The sequence below is a fragment of the Vigna radiata genome, chromosome 6, assembly GCF_000741045.1.
Source record: "Vigna radiata var. radiata cultivar VC1973A chromosome 6, Vradiata_ver6, whole genome shotgun sequence".
Taxonomy (NCBI): domain Eukaryota; kingdom Viridiplantae; phylum Streptophyta; class Magnoliopsida; order Fabales; family Fabaceae; genus Vigna; species Vigna radiata.
The window spans coordinates 30,233,135-30,255,295 of NC_028356.1; the positions used below are offsets into that span (position 1 = coordinate 30,233,135).

General features: G+C 35.3%; 1 protein-coding gene across 3 annotated transcripts in view; it reads left to right on the forward strand.

Moving 5' to 3' along the window:
* Positions 1-1,866: 1,866 nt before the first annotated feature.
* Positions 1,867-22,161, forward strand: part of LOC106764580 — a 44,639-nt gene continuing 24,344 nt past the window's right edge. Inside the window, exons 1-10 of one of the 3 annotated variants that reach the window (XM_022782429.1) lie at positions 1,867-4,037; positions 6,599-6,797; positions 6,895-6,954; positions 9,554-9,658; positions 10,882-11,022; positions 11,808-11,870; positions 13,797-14,027; positions 14,129-14,212; positions 18,163-18,320; positions 21,176-21,695. In XM_022782429.1, coding sequence (XP_022638150.1) covers positions 2,080-4,037; positions 6,599-6,797; positions 6,895-6,954; positions 9,554-9,658; positions 10,882-11,022; positions 11,808-11,870; positions 13,797-14,027; positions 14,129-14,212; positions 18,163-18,320; positions 21,176-21,695 — 3,519 coding nt within the window. In that variant the 5' untranslated portion in view covers positions 1,867-2,079. The remainder of the gene's footprint in view (positions 4,038-6,598; positions 6,798-6,894; positions 6,955-9,553; positions 9,659-10,881; positions 11,023-11,807; positions 11,871-13,796; positions 14,028-14,128; positions 14,213-18,162; positions 18,321-21,175; positions 21,696-22,161) is intronic. The other 2 variants (XR_002668270.1, XM_014648846.2) reach the window with 2 other exon arrangements.

Consider the following 22,161-nt stretch of genomic DNA (forward strand, 5'->3'; position numbering starts at 1 on the left):
AAGGAGATTTAGCTAACTACTAAAGACTAAAACATAATACTATACCTTAGGGTAAGCATCTTGAGCTTAGGCCAAACACTTTCAAACTTTATCCGAGCAATTAAACCTTAGGCCGGACACTTTATACAAGATGAAGTTCTCTTCAAAAGACCGAGCGTTAGTATAGACCGAACGCTCTTCAAGAGATCGAGTATCAATACAAGACAGAACACTCATTTAAAGAAGTATTATTAATAATATGCCTAGCACTCTTTTCATACACGATAAAACTAACAATGAAACTAACTTAACTTATTTTGAATATCTTGACTAACTAACTCGTAAGAAAATCAATATAACCTTACTAAACCGAGCGCTCAACATTAACCAATAGAAGATCGATCGGTCATCAACTGAAATCTCCAACGGAAGAGAATTCAGTCAAGACCGTACGTACTAAAGGAAAATCGAACGGTCCTAAATGACCCTCGGTCACAATTACAGAATTCTGCAGAATTTAGCAGAGTTTAAGAATAATCCTATTTTTACCTAGTTCTCGATCACTTACCAAGCATTAATTCATTCAACAAACATGCAATATCATCAGATCAACCAATTCATCAAACACCCTCATTCAAACATGCAACATCACAATATCAACCAATTCATCAATCCTAATATCATTCAAGCATCCACCGAATTCAAAACAGATAAACCTAACTAAATTATATAAGCTTTCCTTACCTCTGTATCCAGAAATACTAAGCTCTTGCAGCAGTACTGAGATAAAAACCAGGATCTAAGACGTCCTACTCGTTCGAATTAATGAAACAAGATCCACCTATTGTTATGAATCAAAAACAAAATTAAGAAAAGGCTTGGATAACACATGCAAACCAAAACAATGTTTGCATTGCATGCATCAAAACCTCATTGATGAAGAAGGATTCTAACTTACCAGATTTAGAACAATAACTTGTTCGGTGCAAACTAAAGCTCTTGACGCCATAAATGCCTAATCAGTGGCTGATTTGTGATCGGAGGAAAGAAAATGTTAGAATTTGTAGAGAGATGAAAAGAAATTACATAGAGAAGGAGGAGAAAAATGGAGGTTTGGAAGATTGGAGAAGAAAGTTGCATGCAGAAAGTGGCACCAGATTTTGAAATCCCACTTTAAATATGACCTCCAAAACCGATCAGTCCATTCGTCTACTGCCACTTGTTCTTCACTTTCTGAAATTCCAGACATACTACCAGCTATCCCACTCGACTCGGATTTTTAAGAGAGCTGAGATCTAATAATATATTATTGACGAATATGTATAATTTTTTATTAATAATTAGATAACATGTTAACATTGCTTAATTTAAAAATTGGGTGATGGCAGTTATAAATAAATTTTGGGTAGAATATGATTTTGTTCACTTTAAAATGTCACTAATTCATTTTAATACTTATAATTTGTGTGCGTTTTATGTCCCTGCAAATTTAACATGTGTCATTTTGATCTCGATTAATTGTTTCGTAAAATGTATTAGGTTTATGACAAAATAATTAGAATTCAATGCTTTAAATTATAATAGTATTTCATACATATATCTTTACAAAAATATAATATAAAAAATTTAATCTTTTTAATTATTTTTAGTTTAATTTTTAATATAGTTTTTAGTTCATCTAATAGGGTTTGCTAGATAGTTTTTCATTAAAATAATTTACATAAAAAATTGGACAAATTTTAATTTGATACAAAGAAAACACATAAAATTTGTATTTAGGGGAATTTTGAAGAGACTAAAATTGTATTTTAGTTTTAAATCTCTGTGGGGATCTTGAAATCCAATTTTTTACTTTTACCTTTCTACCCTCCAAACAGAGCCAAACAATTTCAACCCTTCTCCCAATCGAAACCATCTGGAGAGTGCCGTACGGTAGCCATTATCAAAACGCAATACAACACAAACCAAGATTCTCAGACTCCATACTCGCTTCGTTTTTCACACTTCCACAGCGTGCCCCTCAAAATTAAAAGCGCTGGTGATGAAGGGAGTCGAAATTTGTGTCCATCTTCAATGATTCTTCTGAGATGAGACCCCATAATGAGTCTGAAAAACCATACCTTGTTTCTGGGAACAAGTCTTCATGGCACTTGGGAAAGCGGCACCAGCAAGAGAAACCCTTTTCTTTTGGAGAGAAGGAAGTTGCCGCAGAAGGGTCTTTGCAATTGCACGTGCTGCGTGTCCCCAAGACGGTGCCGTTTGGTAAGCCAAGCGTTACGGCTTTCAGCTTTTTCTGGGCAAAACGCGGGGTTTTTGGGAAAAGACTTGATTTTGAGAGGTGGGTCGAGGTTAGAATGTGCCAGGGAACCTTATTTTAGGAGTGAGGCTTTGAGCAGTTATTTGACACCATTGTGGAAAGAGGGGCTGCTTTTGATAAGGGCTTCTGCTTGCACTGCTGTTGTATCTGGAGTGTGCATGCTGGTGTGGTATGGCCAGAATAAAGCAAAGGGTTTCATTGAGGCCAATTTGTTGCCTTCTGTTTGTTCAGTAATCAGTGAGCACATTCAGCGTGACCTTGTGTTTGGCAAAGTTCGGCGACTTTCGCCGTTGAGCATTACTTTGGAATCTTGCTCATTTGGGCCTCACAAGGAGGAGTTTTCGTGTGGCGAGGCTCCCACGGTGAAGCTTCGTCTCCGCCCCTTTGTGAGTTTGAGGAGGGGAAAGTTGGTGATTGATGCGGTTTTGTCGCATCCAAGTCTCTTAGTAGCACAGAAGAAGGACTTTACTTGGTTGGGAATACCCTTCAATGAAGAAGTCAGGGAGAGAAGTTTTTCGGCTGAAGAAGGCATAGATTATCGTACAAGAACAAGGAGGCTTGCACGAGAGGAAGCCTTGGCTCATTGGGAAAGAGAAAGGGATGATGCGGCTAAGGAAGCTGCTGAGGTGGGGTACTTTGTTTCTGAGAGGAGTTGTGGTGAGTCCCAAGGTGATGATGGTTTAAAGGAGATGGAAACTCGTTCCGTGGAGTCAACTGCATCTGCGCCCTTTTTCTGCATGAATGATGGGAAGCACGATCATAGGTTGATGGACAAAGGTGTTAATTATGATACGAAGCATGCAGCTTTGGAAAAATCATTTGGAGTTACATTTCCTGCATCCGGACTTCGATTTTGGTCCAGAGTAATATCCGGGCCTAGGAAACACAAGTTTAAGAGGAAGGCTAATGGGGGTAGCATCTTTGCATCTGGTGTTGCTACCAAAAAGAGAATGTTTGAACGTAGTGCATCAGCTGCTCATGCATACTTTTGTAATCAATCACAATGGAAATTTGGGGAGCCTTTGTCGCCTTCTGAATGTTATCATTTTATGAGTCATGATATGCATTTGGTGAAAAGTGAGGTTGACAGAAATGCCAAACCTGTTGTTGGTGATGAAAAACGAAGTGATGAAAAAAGAAGCGATGATAGCCAAAGTGTAACACAATTCAAAGATCTGGCATTGCCTCATTCAGTGAATGAAAATATTGGCATTCAATCGGATTACTTAAACTTAGTTTGTGATCCAACATTACACACAAGAGAGGGTGAATTTGAAAATTTGCAATCTAGTGATGATGTTGCAGAACCGGCTAATCCAAATGGTATTAAAGAGAAAAATGAGGAGTTTGTACCATATGTTGCTGCCAGTCATCTGGATGATAATGACAGCTCTTCAGGGGGGCAACGGGGTTTGACATCTGAAAATTTGAGTTTTGTGAAGCCTAACTCTCAGTTGGAAACCTATTTTCAAAATCCATTTGAGCTCTTGCTTGTGAAATTTGACTTAACATCAATTTTAAGAAATATGGAAGAGTTGACATCTTGGTTTCTTTCTGGTCCCTTTGCAAAGTTGAAGTCTGTCCTGGGTCTGAGAGTTGAAGATATTGTTTCCGAACATGCTGATGGGATAGATTTTGTGCAGTCCGAAGGTGTTACAAAGGTTCTGCCTATTACATTGGATTCAGTTCATTTCAAAGGTGCAACATTGATGCTGCTTGCATATGGTGACAAGGAAGTTAGGTGAGAGTTGATCTTATCATTACCTCTTAATTTAAAATCAGTCTACAGCTGAAGTAATGGACACACCAGTTCATGAGTCCATGGTTTAAATATTGTGTACATCATTGTACATGTTATGTTGGGCGTTCTTTCAGAAATATATCATCTTGATAGTTAACTTGCTTATACTAATACTTCAGTTTTTTAAGTAGTATGACAATGACAATTCTAGTAGCAAAATTTTTTAAGTAGCTGGATTGGATACCGAACCAGTGAAGGCATGGTTTCAGGGTTCAAAGGTTCTACTAAATTCAAACTGGTCTCAATAAAATACTATTATTTTAATTTTTATTATATATTAATATAATATAAGAAGAAAAATTAACAAAAATAAATTTGTACACATAAATTTATAAAATTAAAATTATAATTTCGCTTAAAATGGTCACAAGTCATAACATATAATAAGAGTAATTCATATATGAAGGTAAACAAATCTAATACACCATGTTCAAGTTCAGATCTCTTAAAAGACCAACTACAAATCTCTTAAAAGAACTAACTACAACAAAAAAACACATGCTTCACTTTTTAACAAGTTTTCCCAGGTCATGGCCATTTTTATTTAAGTCCAGTTTTTGGAAGATTTGGACCACTTCTCAGTTCTTCCGGTTGAACTGGCCCGGTCCAGTTTTGACAAGTATGTTTAGTAGTGGGATCTCTATTTTGCATATTTAATTAGCCATCTTTGTTTACAGAAATCTAGAAGAATGAAGAATTAGTGTTTTGTATTGGACAGAACATCCTTTAAGTGCTATTCACTGGATGTTCAAAGTCTCTAATTCAAGATGTTATATTATAGGTCCCTATTCCAGTTATTCATGTGTTTCTTTCAAGCATTTATTAATTATATATTTTTAGTTTCCTTTTACCTTCTTCTGTATGTCAATCAAACCAGTGCATATTGATATATTTGAAGCTGCTGAAGAATATAATTTAATTTTGCTTTTTCTTATTGAGCTCTATACAATAGACATGCTGCCATTAATAATATGTTATCTAAAGTCTTGATATTTGTTTTTATCAAGTAATTATGGCTCATGATTGTTTTTAGCTCATTAGTTGAGGTTGAGTTTTGCCATTTTATTTTCTTGAGCTTTGACATAATTGTAATCGTAAAATCAATTTCTTTCTGTGGTGTATCCTTGAAACTTGAAAGTTTTGAATTTTGTTTCTAAAAGAGTAAGTTTATGCTCATTTAAAAAGGATATTTTTTACATTTATTTTCTGGATACAACAGAAAGGATATTTTAGATATCATTTTTCAATATTGAGGGATTAACTTGAAGTTCGCTTCTGTTGCAGGACCACATTTATACTCCTTATATCATTGCACTGAACTAAAATCAGTGTTTAGTTACTCTACGTTATTGATCTTGAAAAATTGAATCTGTAGACTGTTAGTATAACTACATAATAAGGGTTTCTAGTTTAGGTTGTCATGTAGGTATATATATCATCTTGTTAACTCACTTTCATATTGTTAATTAAACTAACTAAACAGTCTTAATTGATATGTAATATTTTAATAGCTTAATTAAGTTTCAAGCCCCTTATAATTTGTGTATTTTCAATTGAATCTCTATTAATTTTTTTTGTCTATTGGGTATCCAATTTTTATACTTTTTCAATTTTCCCATCTTTTTATTTTTTTTTGTTAATTGGGTAACGTGATTGTTATCTTGTCTTGTCATCTTGCTTCTTTGTCTCCACATATTAAGAAATGTGAGGTTTTGTGATTAATATATAAAAATTAAAGTAATAAAAGTCATTTGTTGTTTCACATTAACTGTAATATTGTTTTATTAATTACAAAACTTCACATTTCTTAACATGTGAATAAAAGGAAGCAAGATGATGAGACAAAATAACAGTCATGTCACCCAATTATTGATAAAAATTAAATGGCATGGACTTAATTGAAAAAGTTTAAAAATTGAGTATCGATTACACAAAATGTTTAAGGGACTCAATTGAAAGTACATAAATTTATGAGAGATTTAAAACTTCATTAAGTCTTATTTAATATTCTATAAGAGTGGTGTTAATCTTGGTTTTTTAGAATAAATTTGTTTGTTTCGATTTGGATATTTTCAGTATAATGTTTTAGATTATATTGCATAAATTTGTTGTGAGATGAGTGCTTGTAACATGAATTAGACTTAAAACAGAGAGAAAAGCACAGCAGATGAGCCAGAAACATGCTTGGGAGAGTCTGCCAGCTTTTCATACGTATATATCTGTGATAGAGCTGTACAAGAGGATTCCCATAATCAAAGAAGAATATTGCAAGATCAACACGATATTTAGCCTAATTTCCATAAATATGCACTGCTAAAGAAAGCGAAAGAGTTATAATGAAAATAATCAATTGTTCTAACCCAATTTCAGTCTTCAATTCATTAAATCTCAATACAATCTTTTTATAATCTCAGCTCTTGTATACAATATAAATGATGCTTTTATATTGTAACCAAATAGTGATGGTCTGTGAATTGAAGATTTTGTACTATTGTTTTTAGGGAGATGGAGAATGTCAATGGACATGTAAAGTTCCAAAATCACTATAGTCGCATACATGTGGATCTGAGTGGAAATTGTAATACTTGGAGATCAGATCTTATATCTGAAGATGGAGGCTGGTTGTCTGCCAATGTTTTTGTTGACACTATTGATCAGAATTGGCATGCTAATTTAAAAATCGATAATCTTTTTGTCCCGGTAACATTTATAATAGTTAATGGTCCATCATTACTTGCTTTGCCATTTAACTTCTACAATTTGCTTATGTAGTTTGTTTGGCTTGATTTTGGTGCAGCTGTTTGAAAGGATCCTTGAAATTCCAATTATCTGGTCTAAAGGGAGGGCTAGCGGCGAGGTGTTTTTCTAACTTAAGTTCATTTACCTTTCTATTCTATTTGATACTTGAGGAAGATTTTTCTTGAGTTAAACACTAAGTTTCCTACTTATGATGTTAAATATCAAATTCAACATCTACATAGATATATTTGGCATGTATAGTACTTGTGACTAGTTTAGTGGTTATATAGACCTAAGACTTGCCTCCTGACTGGAACAATAGTGAGTTAAAGCCAAAGCGACTTGAGAAATGTGAATGATTGGTTGTTGTTTTTCTTCTATAATCAGTACATTGCTTGTTTTTTTCTTCTGTCAAAACAATGCCTAAAACCAATATTGTCAGAAGGGGACGATGGAAAGCCATGAAAAGTTGAAATTGTGCTATATCATATAATGGATAGCATTGAGTGTGAATAGCGGAAGCTGCATAGCAGTTGAAATATAACACCTAGATAACAATTACATATTAAAAAAAATCAGGCTACTTGCATGTAAAAGTAAGCTCTTTAAACATTGGGTAATATTAGCTCAAGTTAAATTGTTCAAGGCAAAATGTTGATCAAAGCATAAAAAAAAGCTAAAATTTGTATTGGCAGAGAATGGAAGTTGAAAATAAGACTTATTTTATTATTCTCAATCATAAAAAATACATTCTCACACCAATTCTCCTAAAAAGTTGAAAATAAGACTTATTTTATTATTCTCAATCATAAAAAATATATTTTCATACCCTCTATTTGTAATAATCTAATTCTCCTAAAAAGAGAAATAGGAAAACTAGGAAATCTAGGAAAATAAAATAAAATAAAAGATTATGTATCTATTTCTTCTAATTAGAAAGATTTTAAAGATATTATCTCAAATTACAACACTCTCCCTTAAACTGGATCACACAATCTTGTATGATCCAAGCTTGGAATAGTCAAACTCAATTGTAGAGAACGTCAATAAACCAAATTGGACAGCAATGGACAAAAGCAAACAAAAACAGACTGCAGGGACTGGATTGCCATCAATAGTGGCGATCAACAACAAAACTTCAAGAACATGATTTCCATGAGTAACATATGAGAGGCCTTCAAAGGCTAACAACCACAAACCTGTAGGGACTTAACTGCCCTGAACAACAACAAGCTTTCAGGAAACAACTGTCCTGCAGAGGCTAACAGCAACAGACCTGCAGGGACTACACTATCCTGCAGCGGCTGGAACTAAAAGGCTAACAGCCACAAACCTGTAGGGACTTAACTACCCTAAACAACAACAAACCTTCAGGGACTTAACTGCCCTGAACAACAACAAGCCTTCAGGAAACATCTATCTTACAAAGGCTAACAACAACAGACCTGTAGGGACTACACTACCCTGCAACGGCTGGAACTTTCTCTTCCTCACGATTGAACGATAGAACGTGAAGGTGGAAGAACTGGTGAGAACCAATCCGTACGAGGGACAAATCTGAATCTCATAACTTCGAAAGAGTTAATTCAGCGGGCGGTCTCAAAGAACAACTCTCAGTGAGCTATTATAACAAAGCATTGGTAGAAACCAAAAACACCAAAGATTGGGACTTATGATGGCATCAAAAGGCCAAAGACAGCTTGGAGGCCCAAAGTTCTCTGCTGGACTACTCCTAAATAGTGATACTTAACAATGTATCACAAGAAGTACGGGCTAAACTCTAGCCCGAGAAGAAAGTTATCTACAGGGGCTGAAAAATATTTCCCCTCACGGCAAACAACGGAAATGACGGCTAGTGCACTTCACAAGGACACTCTTAATCTTGACCAAAGAAAATGCGCTTATTGAGGCGGCAACAACAAACTACAGAGGTTACAACAACTGACTGCGTCGATGACTGACTGTGCCGGCGCCGATTGTGGTAGCAGCGGAATGAAACACTGTTGCTTGAGAAACAGAAACAAAGTGAGAACCCATTGGTGATAAGGGATGAAAGTTCTTGGTCATGAAATGTGAGGCGAAATCGTTTGGTGGAGGTAGAGAACCCTTCGTAATGGAGGAGAAAGAAGATGATGGAAACAGGTCTAGGTCACAGGTGTCGGTGCATTTGGCGGCACAAGCGACGGAGACGACGATAAGAAGGACCAATCAGTGCCACACAATAAAGGGAAGAAAAAACCCATTGGTGGTGGCATAAAGCCGTGAAGGTAGAGAACCCTTCTCAATGGAGAAGAAGATGACTGAAGAAACACAACAAACACTGCCGCCCAACCGTTACTAAAACACTGCTGCCCAATCTAAATTTGAGGGATTGGACTAAATTTTTATATACTGTTTTAGTCCCTCAAATTTAGGATTAAGAGACTTAAACCATATTTTTACTAAATTCAAGGTACTGAAACACTTTTTTTTATTCGGGGGACTGGTAACTTATTTACCTCAAAGTTTAGGGTCTGAAACATAAATAAACCTTTAGTATATTATTTGATGAACTAGCATTTTATTTCATAGGGATACAAGTCCTATATTTTTTGGTTCAGATTCTACTGTGGAACTTTATTTGTCATGTTACCGCCAGTTCTTCACCCTTATAATTATCTATGTATAATGCCAAGTTTTCTTACAGGGTATGTATTTTTTTGTTACCTTATGTTTAGGTTCACCTGTGCATGTCCAAGGGGGAGACTTTTCCAAATTTTCATGGACAACTTGATGTGATAGGGTTGGATTTCCAGCCATTGGATGCTCCATCATCTTTTTCAGTACAACTTTCTATACTCTCTTCTTAGGACACTCGGAGTTTCTTCTTTTCTATATTTGGTATTCCTTATTCAATGTGATTGGGCTTGGTGTTATTTGAAAAGTACCTCAAGTGTTGCATTTTATATTGTTTACTCAGCATATGCTTTGATGTCGTATGAAAATTTTGAAATATGCTATTTATTGGTTAAGTGCCATTACAATACTAAAATTAGAAGGATGATATGATGGACCACATATATCTATCGAGGACCATTATTTACAGCCTATAGATTAAAGTAAGCTGGATAATGTTGTTAAAGATATGATTAAATGGCCTATAAATAGGAAAATGTGTATAGCTATTAGTATATACACTATAGTTAACATATACAACTTCTTATTTTCTTTGTACATAGGTAGATTTACCTGTAAACTATGTTACTACTGTGTCTAATTGTCAGTTCTTAACAGCTAGTAGTAAGCTACATCTATATAATGTTATACTGTGTCATCAACTGTTTGTTGTAATCATGTCCAGCATGTGGGTATGCATACAATATCTATATAATGTTATACAGTTATCCGTGGCTAAATATTCTATCACACTTCATAGTTGCTTGTAACATGGGAATGGGATCTAGTTCCAGTATTATTGAGTGGAAGGCAATAATTGCTTATTTCATAAGGAAACTGTTGCTAGAAAAAAATAGAATTGCCTTTTCAATATGAAAAGTATTTACTTGAGTTACACAAGGGCTCCCTGCATCGAGTTGAATGGCAGAAGTAATGTTTAGCGTATCCTTTTTTTTACTTCTAGTTTTCTTTTTCTACCTAAGCTGTATCTTTTCTTCTCAATTTACGTGGTTAACACTTCCTTGGTACTCTTGATAATTTTTGTTTTGTTTAATAGATTGTATTTCGTAAATGATCATACAGGGTGCTTCTTTTTTATCTGTTTATTTACATGTTTGCAATCTTATTAATTTTCTCTCTCTTTTTTAAGATTTACTTATATTTGTATTCTCACTTTTGAGAAGTGTCTTTTATCTTCACCTTTGTATTTATCTTAATGAAATAATTCTTTTACCATTATGGATTGCATTGGTATAACTTTTGATGACTTCTGTACCACACATGTGAAGTATTTAGGCATATTGATTTGTGTTTGGGCTGAGTATTTTTCATGCCATGAACTGAAATTTGTTTCCCCCCTTTTTGTTCTATTTTTTGTATGTCATTGAAGAACATATCAGGGAGTTTATGTTTTCGTGGTCAAAGAATATTTTTACACAATGCAAGTGGCTGGTTTGGCAGTGTTCCTTTAGAAGCATCAGGAGACTTTGGCATTCATCCTGAAGAAGGAGAGTTTCATCTTATGTGTCAGGTACTTTTCTCTCATGCATGCTCACAAACACAAATTGTAACTTAGTCAAATATAATTTTTGTTTTGTATGAGAGTTCATTTGGAGAAGTTGATNTTTTATTTTCTACAAGTTATCCTTTGAAATAGCCAAGCATTTTTTATCGGTGAGTGTACAATTCTCCTATAATCCGCACTCATACTAATATTATTTCTAATTGAGTTTATTTTTGCAAAAATTAACTATTGAGTTATTGAGCTAACACAAAAGTCCTTTGGGCTTGAATTGTGGATTGAGCATAGACCCACCTCATTTTGTGCTAAAGGAATTTTGTTTTAGTGTAATTATAAAAGTGGTACCCTTGACCACCTTAAGATGCTTCTACAGCATGCCACTGCCATGGAACCAACTATAGTTAAAATTTATGCATTCTCAAATTTAGTTTAGAAATTTGAAAGTATGTATTTCCTGTCGGATTCGGTAAGTCCTTCATATTCCACTCTGTTGCGATTATTGGTAGTACTGACAGCATACTTAATTAGTCTTGCTGCTACTCCNGCCATAGTCCATTAAGCCCTGTGGTATCCAAAGTGTACAACTCTTTGGGGAATAAGAAAATTTGGTTTGTAAATGGAGAATTTCCAGAGTGGTCTCTGTACAGTTACAGACACACATACATAATGAGATATTATGATCATAAGGATTCTTTATAGTGAGTTTTTCATATTTATACCTTATTTAATTTGATGGTAGATAGTTGTGCTTCTTTTCATCTGTTCATTAATGTTTTGTCTGGTCATATATACAGGTTCCTGGTGTTGAAGTGAATGCTTTGATGAGAACCTTTAAGATGAAACCTCTTCTCTTCCCGGTACATTTCTTTAGTTCCGTGCACTAATTTTAGTACTTTAAAGTTTGAATATGTTGGAATTGATAGAGTAAAATCAAAATATTATTTCGGAATAATCTGCATTTGTATTCAACATTATGNCAACAAGCACTATCTACAAATACAACAATTTATCCTGTGGAAATAATAAAAACTAGATATAGGATTAATTTCCCTTTGTGTTGAAAATACACATAGGATAATATATTTATAAAGAAGAATAGTGCAGGAAAATCTTGCTAATCCAAATACACATGATATTGTAACTAACATAAGATATTGTAACTTATATCTAACATTCCTAGTAGGTGAGGTTGGCTACATGATTCACCAATGTTATTGGGCTCAATCTAAATGTTATCTACTCTGCTTGTCAGTGGTATGCATTCATATGTTCAAATCTTCTTGACCTAAATTTTTGTTATCCTCTTCTCAATGTCACACGAATACATCTTTGTAAATTTATATATATCATTATTGTCAGAAAAATTGTTTTTAGTATTATTCATAGAGGAGCTATTGCTTGTTATTGATCTTGTTCCTTATTGTGTGTCCACACGTCCATCTTAACATTGAGACTTATATTCTGGCTTTTTTTTCATATTCCTGTAAAACCCAACATTCACTACCTCATAGTATAGATCTGGAAGTAATTGTCACTCCTAGTAAGGGAAGAGAAAAGATAATGAATACTAGATACATGATCAATTGTAACAAAGTCAATGGTCTAGGGACTTGGGGAAGGAGATTGAGGAAGACAAACAAAATAATGATCGGCTACCAAAGCAGTGTTACTAGTAAATTGGGGAGTGTCACATTTTGTGAAAGTCCTGAGATGTTGTGTTTAGCTCCTTAGTGTTTTGTTTTCTAACTTGTTTAGTTTCTCAAAGACGCATGATTTTGTTCAATCATGGTAACCCTAGGCTAGGGAGGAGGGGTTGACTTAATTGCAACCTCAAGGGTGGTGATTTAATCTTAAAAGTTATATCAATTATAGATATGACTTAAATATGTAGCTATTGAAGCTTAGATAATCCTAACTTTCCAAGTTGGTTTTGGGAGTTGGAGTTACACCTTAGATCAAGTTTAGAGAGTGTGGACTTCTATATCAATATTAATATTGCCAATGCCAAATTTAGTCAGACTTAATTGCAACCTCAAGGGTGGTGATTTAATCTTAAAATTCATATCAATTAGAGATATGACTTAAATATGTAGCTATTGAAGCTTAGATAATCCTAACTTTCCGAGTTGGTTTTGGGAGTTGGTGTTACCCCTTAGATCAAGTTCAGAGAGTGTGGACTTCTATATCAATATTAATATTGCCAATGCAAAATTTAATCAGACACTCCTCAACTAGCTTCTTTACCCACATCTATCCAGAAAATTGTGAGAACTTTTTGCCATTTAGCACTGCATTCAAGCACCAATGCAGTGACTTTAGCCCATTTAATACTACTGTACTTAACGACCTACATCAGCATTATAAATATCATTGGTTAGGAGTTGGTACCAGCTGTGGGAAAATAGTTTGAGTGTATTATAACCAATAATTACATTAATTATGAACACAGCATGTGTGGGACTGATGAAGTTATGCTAAAAGTGGTGATACCAATGAAGGGTAGTAAAAATAGTTCCAGACCAGATCACACAGGGAATTTTTCAGTCAACTGTAAAATGTGTTTGTGTGTCTGAGGAGGGGGGGCATGTTATTATGTACATGTTCTTGCAATTTTTAATTATAAATATGAAGAACCAATTTTATGCACACTTAACTTTTGCACATTTGATGATCCCTTATTTTGTTACTATTTCATATTTGTATGTCATCACAGAAAATCCCTAGATCAATTTTAACTTTTTTCTTCTTCTCTTATCTCAAAATCTTTTATTTTTGAATTGCAGTTGGCAGGATCAGTGACTGCTCTATTTAACTGTCAAGGCCCACTGGATACACCTGTATTTGTTGGCACTGGAATGGTTTCTAGGACGTTCTCTTATTTACAAACTGATACCACTGCATCTGTAGCATCTGAAGCACTTGCTACAAGTAAGGAAGCTGGAGCACTGGCAGCATTTGATCGTGTACCATTTTCCTATGTATCTGCTAATTTCACTTTCAACACCGATAACTGTGTAAGTTGTCAGGGTTAATAATTTAGCATGGGTATCTTTAGATTAGTGCTTTATTATTAGAGTTTGCTATACTGTGGTGGCACTTACTCTGCATATTGTAGGTTGCTGATTTATATGGAATTAGGGCATGCCTTATAGATGGTGGTGAAATTCGAGGGGCTGGGAATGCATGGATTTGCCCAGAGGTCTGTTTGAGAGCCTTTTTCTTTTTGTATTTTTTTATTGTCATAATGTTTTTTAAATATGCCGTACTTTAAACAACTAGGAAGCATAGCATCGTCATTTAGGGTGGAACAGCTGTTATATACACTCACTTTTTGACCATTTTTGTTTTTTTTTTCTAGGGTGGTGGGGGTGTGTTAGATCAAGAGTGAGAAAGAGAAAGAACAGACATGTTTAACTGAACTGATTTTATTGAATTGAACTCTGTACATTTATATTTTATACTACAAGATGCAGAGTACAATGGTACTATATGGTCAACTATTGACTATAGTTGACCATTGATTATAGCACAGTTAACCCCTAACTATTAGATGTAAACAACAACTATTAATTAACAGCCCCCCTCAAACTCAAGGTGGGGATTTATCAAACTAGAAATTCTTCACATTGAATTTGGCACGAAGTAAAGTAATCCAAGTGGAGGAAAGGGGTTTGGTCAAAACATCTACCCACTGATCAAGGGCAGGAATACGACAAATATGCAGATACTTGGCCAGGACTTTGTCTCTAACAAAATACATCAATCTCCACATGCAATGGAGACCGCACTTTGATTATCACACAATAGAACAGGAGTAGAAAACTTGACATGCAACTATGTAAGAAGTGCAAAAATCCAGGATAACTCAGCAGAAGTTTAAGCCAAACTTCTGTACTCAGCTTCCGTACTCAAGCATGCAACAACTTGTTGCTTTCTAGACCACCAAGAGATGAGATTTGGACTGGGGAAAATGGTTGCCCTAGATGTAGATCTTCTATCATCAACATCAGAAGCCCAATCAAGATCACAATAGGCTTTTAAAGAAAAGGAGTAGTGAGGAGAAGCAACTTGAAAATGAAGGCCATGAAAGATGGTACCCTTAAGATACCACAAAATGCGCTTCACAATGGTTCAGTGAGATTCAAGAGGGGAGGCCATGAATTGGCAGACCTTGTTCACAGAAAAGCTAATTTCAGGACGGGTTATGGTTGACATATGGAGAGCACTCACAACTGACCTATATAATGTTGGATCAGAAAACAAATCAACGCCATGTTTAGAAACCTTGCAATTGCTAACCATTGGTGAATAAATAGGATGAGCCTCAATCATATTTGTTTTGCTTAGCAAACCTCTAATGTATTTGGTTTGAGTCATGATAAGAGATGAATCAGACATATATTTGACTTCAAGACCCAGAAAATAATCCAGCTGTCCCCTTATTTTAAGGAAAATGCAGCATGAAGTTTTGTTGTGATAGACTGAATAAGAGCCGCAAATGTATCAGAGATGATTATATAAAGAATAAAGAAGAGTCACAGGTATTGCTAACAAACCCAAGCTGATGTAGCGTGTGTTGTAATTTATGAAACCACTGACGAGGGGCCTGCCTAAGACCATATAGAGCTTTATTTAATTTACAAACCAGCATTTATCCTCCACTTCAAAACCAGGTGGCCGAACCATATAAACAGTCTCTTCAAGAAAACCATTTAAGAAGGCAATATTAACATTCAACTGAAATAAATTCCAGCCATAGGTGACACGAGTAATAACAATTTTGATGGTGACTTGTTTTACTACAGGTGAGAATGTCTCTTGAAAGTCAAAACTATTTGATGAAAATCCTTGGCCACGAGTCTAGCTTTGTATTTATTAATAGAGCCATTCCTTAACTTGAAATACCCACTTACATCCAATTGGCTGTCTGTTAAACAGTAAAGGAACTAAATTCGAAGTATGTTGCTTGATAAGAGCATCATATTCTTGTTGCATTGCTGCAGACAAGTCAGCATCTTTAAGAGCTTCTTTCATAGTTTTGGGTTCAGAATGAGAAAGTAACATGGAAGGAAAAATTCTGCATGAAACAATACTAGACTTAGATCAAGTCTGCATGGGATGAATGTGGAGCAGAAAACAACATCCTAACAGCCTTCAGTATTAGCTGTATGAGGTGCAGTACAAAAAACAAATGCTGAAGATGGAATCTGTGATAGGTAAAACCTTCATTAGTAGCTGAATGAGGTGCAGTACAAGAAACAGATTCCGAAGATGTTGAAATCTGTGATGAGTTAACAGCCACCAAGGAGGTGACATAATAGGAGATGAAAGAGTGGGTGTAATATTGAGATGTAAATTATAATATTGATCCAAATTTGTGACAATATTAGGGGTATTGGCAAAATACAAGTGTAAGGAAATTCATCTTCATTGAACCGAACATCCTTGGAAATATAAACTTTACCACTAGAAGACAAGCATTTATAGCCTTTATGGATTTGAGAATAACCTAGAAATATGCATTCCTCATAACGAAAAACAAGTTTGTGAGAGTGATAAGGTTTTAAAAGAGGAAAACAGGTACACCCAAATACTTCAAGAAATGAGACATCTGGGTCTTTATTGAAGGGAACACAATATGGAATAGCAAAATTCAGAGAGGTAGTTGGAAGCCTTTTAATAAGTAAACTGTTGTAGGAAAGGCATAATCCCAAAATTTTAGAGGAAGATAAGCTTGATGCAATAGAGTCAGACCCAAATCAACAATGTGTCTGTGTTCCTTTTAGTTACTCCATTTTGATGATGTGCATGGGGAAAAATAAGTCTATGATGAATACCGAAATTAGCTAAGAGCTTAGTGAAGGGTGTTAGAAGTCCCACATCAACTAGAGATAACGCTAATTTAGAATATATAAGTGGATGAAAACCTTATCTTAGAAGTCGGTTTTGGTTTTGTAGAGTTGAGTTAGATTTAAAGTCCACTTCTTAACATGATATCAGAGTAATTATTAAAGTCTATTTTAATGAGGTTTGTTGTTTGTTGAGTATATTGTTCCACCCATTACAAGGACATATAATTGAATATATTTGTAACAAGTTTAGTACATATAATTTATCTCACAATTTAGGGTAGAATAATCGATATTTTAAATTATGCTAAGAATACAATTCATATATACAAGGCTAGAAAGCTGTTTTAGGAAGTATAATAATATCGCCTAGACAACCAGATCCCTATGATTCAGGGTGTTGGTAGTTCCACATCGACTAGAGTAAGACAATTTAAGTGTATATAAGTGGGTGCAAACCTCACCCTACAAGCCGGTTTTGTGGGGTTGAGTTAGGCTTAAAGTCCACTTCTCACATGGTATCAAAGCCATGATTTGAGCCTATCCTAGCGATTTCTGTTGTCCTTGGGCATGTTGTTCCACTCGCTATCGGACCGCTATCGGCCCATTAAAAAGTCTAATCCCACGCTCGAGATGTATATACCTCAGCATGAGGGGGTGTGTTGGAAGTCCCACATCGACTAGAGATAAGGCAATTTAAGTGTATATAAGTGGGTGCAAACCTCACCCTACAAACTGGTTTTGTGGGGTTGAGTTAGGCTTAAAGTCCACTTCTCACATAGGGATATTGCCATCATACACTATAATTGTAATTTGCTAAATAAGGAAACAATACAACTAGTAAAGCACAATTCTGACAGAAATAATACAGCTAATAAAACATATTCTAACAATTTATATGCAGCAACTTGAGAGGGAATGTTAGATGTAGCATGCTTAGACCCGTCTCTTTGTATTTTTCTATTTATAAATGGATAACCCTATGTGCCCTATACGTGTTAAGGATTCAGCCTGTGTTGTTTTCTCTTTTATTTCAACTGTTACAATGTAGATTTTTCTAATTTCTTTAAAATGCGCCACATATACATATTGGTGAAATATTCAAGTATGAAATATTGGATAAGTGAGGCAAATGAAAGTATTGTTGTTTCATTATACTAATATGGAAATTAGGTTTTTTTATTTGGTTAAAAGCTAGTGTGTAGATATCTGTTTCTATATTCTGCTTTCCCATAGGTAAATATATTTGGTCTCTAGAATTTCTATAACCTACTTCTAATATGTAATCTTTTGTTCTCAGGGTGAGGAGGATGAGACCGCGATAGACGTCAATTTTTCTGGAAGTTTGGCCTTTGATAACATTGTGCTTCGTTATATACCAAGTTATTATCATCAGATGCCACTTAAATTAGGAGTGTTAAATGGTGAAACAAAACTTTCAGGATCCCTTTTACGACCGTAAGATGAACAATTCCAGTTTTTTAGTAATTCGTTCATTAGCTGAAATTTGGCATTATTGTTGCTTGTGATGATAACTGATATCATCTTCTTGGGAGGTTGCACGTTGCACATTGGGAAATCTTAGCCTTTAAAACAAACCTCTAAAGCCTTAGGTATAGTAATGATAGGAGCAAAATGTATGCAATACGTGAGGCAAGTGATTTCTGTCTGTCTGGGGAGCATTTGTAGTATTTGTGATGGTAGAGCATGGATTGTCTTCAAAGAAGGTGGCATTTATGATGATATAGAACCTATGTAGTTTCCTGAGGATATTGAGGCATGGTTTCTGCATTTGTTGGTTTTTTTTTTTCTCTCACCACACATTATGTTAGGCTTCTTTAGTCAAGAAGTCTAACTATCACTCAAAACAGCACGTACTCACTCCCCAGATTACTAGAAACAGAACTGTATTATTATTGTAACCAAAGAATACAAGAATAGGAGAGCACTCCCTCTGCCAAGGGTTTCTCTTTCGCAAAGAGCCAAAGCTCAATCTACAAGATTATCCAAAAGGTATCCTGACACAAGACCTCCCTACCTTCTTATAAAGGCCCCACCAACTAACCAACTAACAACTAATTCCTAATCTATTTCCTTTTATTCTGCACACATTATATCCTAACATTACACTCCACTGCAAAACAACCTTGTCTTCAAGGTTGGAACCCTAAACTGTTTCCTCTGAACGTTATATTGAAGCCCTGGAAAGAAATATTCCTGCCATTGGTTTTCTGGTGTTTTATATGTTTGTGACAACCATGTCTTGAATTTTTGGATGAAATATTTCCCACTCCCAGTCCCTGTTATTGCTGTCAAACCATGCAATACCACTGCTACTGTTTGCAATTTTAAATTTGGGGACTTGGGTGTGGTGATCAATATGAGAGATCCTCCTCCAGTGACTTCCACTCTTCTTGGAATTTTTTAGCCCAATTTTGTGAAATTCTCAAATTCACATCTCTGACTTCATCTGTTCTTGTAACAACAACCCTTTCGGCAATTGCTGCTCCCTTATTTCCAACAAAACTAGATTTAACAGTATAACTAGAGAATGGCTGAAAGCGAAAAACTTTCTTCAAGCACATATCATTACTAAATCCAGTTCCAGGAAAATTAAATGAAGATCCAACTAGATTTGAATGATTCACAGGGTTACCTCCATCTACTTTCGAATTCTCACTTACTTAAAATTGGAAGAGAAACTGAATGTTTTTATTATTACTGCTCACTTTTTCCTAATACCCATATTACCCTATTTAAGGGATAGTAGATCAACATAAAAAAGGCAAAACAGAAAGCTTCTAAAAAGCCCATTCTAAAAAACCTATTAGAAAATACATTATATTTCAACACACTTTGCCACACTCCTAATCTTGGATTTTTGATGCTAGGTCTTGAACCCTTGGACTACATTTTCTTCCATATTATTGACTGTTGCGTGAACCTTTGTTGATCCTTTGATGTTCTGAACTTCAAAAACATCTGCTGTCCTTGTTGTTTGACCCTGGGTGCCATTCCCTTCAATTATGGACAACTCCACTCCTTCAACCCATGGGACAAGTGGTTCTTCATCTGGTTTACCGCCCTGTGGACCTCTTTCTTCCTTCTTCTCTTCATCATTAGCCAAGTACTCTCTTTCTTCAGAGAATTTCTTGCCTTTCTTGATGTCTTGCAAAAGTTCCTTTCTTGCTCAGTAAACAGCCTCAACTGGGTTGCTCCCTGACACCATTGTTTTAACCGCAAGCCTCAACAATTCTTCCCCCTTCTTCACTGGTTTGACATACACACCTCAACTTTTGTTTCTCTTTTCTTCTCCATTGGTTGAATTTTCTCCTCCATCTGAAAGTTTCTTGGCTTTCTTGATGTCTAGCAGATTATCTTGCACAACATCCCTACCTGTTTCTCCCTCTTTCTTTCCTTTCCTGATAGTTTTCTTACTTTTTTCTGAGCCCTTTATGCGAATCTTGATTTGCATATTTCTTCTCCATTCTGCTAGCTCCTTTTTCTGTTCGTTGACCCACCTCTTCACAGAATCCATCCTTCCCTCCAGGGCATTTATGAGGCTTCTTTAGTCAAGAAGTCTAACTATCACTCAAAACAACACACACTCACTCACCAGATTACTGGAAACAGAAGTCTAACTATCACTCAAAACAACACACACTCATTCACCAGATTACTGGAAACAAAACTGTATTATTATTGTAACCAAAGAATACAAGAATAAGAGAGCACTCTCTCCTCCAAGGATTTCCCCTTCACAAAGAGCCAAAGCTCAATCTACAAGATTATCCAAAAAGTACCCTGACACAAGACCTCCTTGCCTTCTTATAAAGGCCCTACCAACTAACCAACTAACAACTAATTCCTAATCTATTTCCTTTTATTCTGCACACATTATATCCTAACACATTATTATTGATAATGGTAACTACGGAGGAAGACCAAGAAATGACCCTATACGAACCAGGAGGCATAGTCAATTAGATTGTCATAGACTTGGTTTGTAGGAAATTTTACATGATAGTATATTCCTATCTGGTGATTTGTTATCGTATCATTAATTATTTTATTTTTTCTGTCTGCATTGTTTTCTCTCTGATGCAGTTGCACGAGTTTGTTATACTTGATAATTGTTATATGCTACATAATGTTTCAATTATGCTTGTTATTTAGTTTTGCTATTCTCACCAATTTTTATCACAGAATTTCTGCTTTCCTCAATGGGCTAGTATTCACCATTAATAGCACTTGGTGCCAATTCTGTTATTCTGACACAATTTCTCTCAAATTTTAAAAAAATAATAATGCAGAAGGTTTGATATAAAGTGGACTGCACCTACAGCTGAAGGGTCTTTCAGTGATGCTCGAGGAGACATCATAATCTCACATGATTTTATTACTGTGAATTCTGCTTCAGCTGCATTTGATCTGTATACGCGAGTTCAAACATCTTATCCTGATGATTTTCATCATAAAAAAGAGTTCAATATTCCAAGAGCCATCCCATTTACCATTGATGGAGTTGAGTTGGATTTACGTATGCGTGGGTTTGAATTCTTCAGCTTGGTTTCTGCATACACTATGGATTCCCCAAGGCCTTTGCATTTGAAAGCGGCTGGAAGAATAAAGTTTCAGGGAAAGGTTTTAAAACCAATTGGCAATATTACAGAACAAAATCTTGAGATGACAAGGCAGAATGTACAAATGTTAGATAAAGGAATTGTAGATAGTCTTGTTGGCGAGGTTTCAATCTCTGGTCTCAAACTGAACCAACTTATGCTTGCCCCTCAGTTGTCTGGGTTGTTGAGAGTTTCTCCCAAGTGTATTAAGGTGATGCTTAAAATACTCTCTTACAAAAATGGTTTTAATTGTGAGCTATTGTGGATTTATTGAAGTTTATCGTCACTGCTCATCCATATTGGATCACATTGTTATCATTGTTCATGGACATGGTTTCTAGTGAAGATGTTTGAATTTAATGTTTGAAAATCACAAAAAAAGAATTCTTAGTAAAATATTCCTTGTTCAATGATAATTAATCACTCAATTGGTAGTTGTTTTCAAAGAATTGATTTTGAACAATCACCTATTTACATAGTTGACCTCCTGAACAGGTTTATTTGTTTATTTGATGAAATCCTTTTCCTAATTTCCACTATACTATTATCGTATGACATCTTTTAATGTTGTCAGGTTTGTGTTAAGCACCTGATAGCTGGCATTTCTTTGTAGCCAGGGTCAAAGTGTTAAAATTCATTTTGTGTTAGACTAGTTTATATTTTCTTCTGAGCAAAAG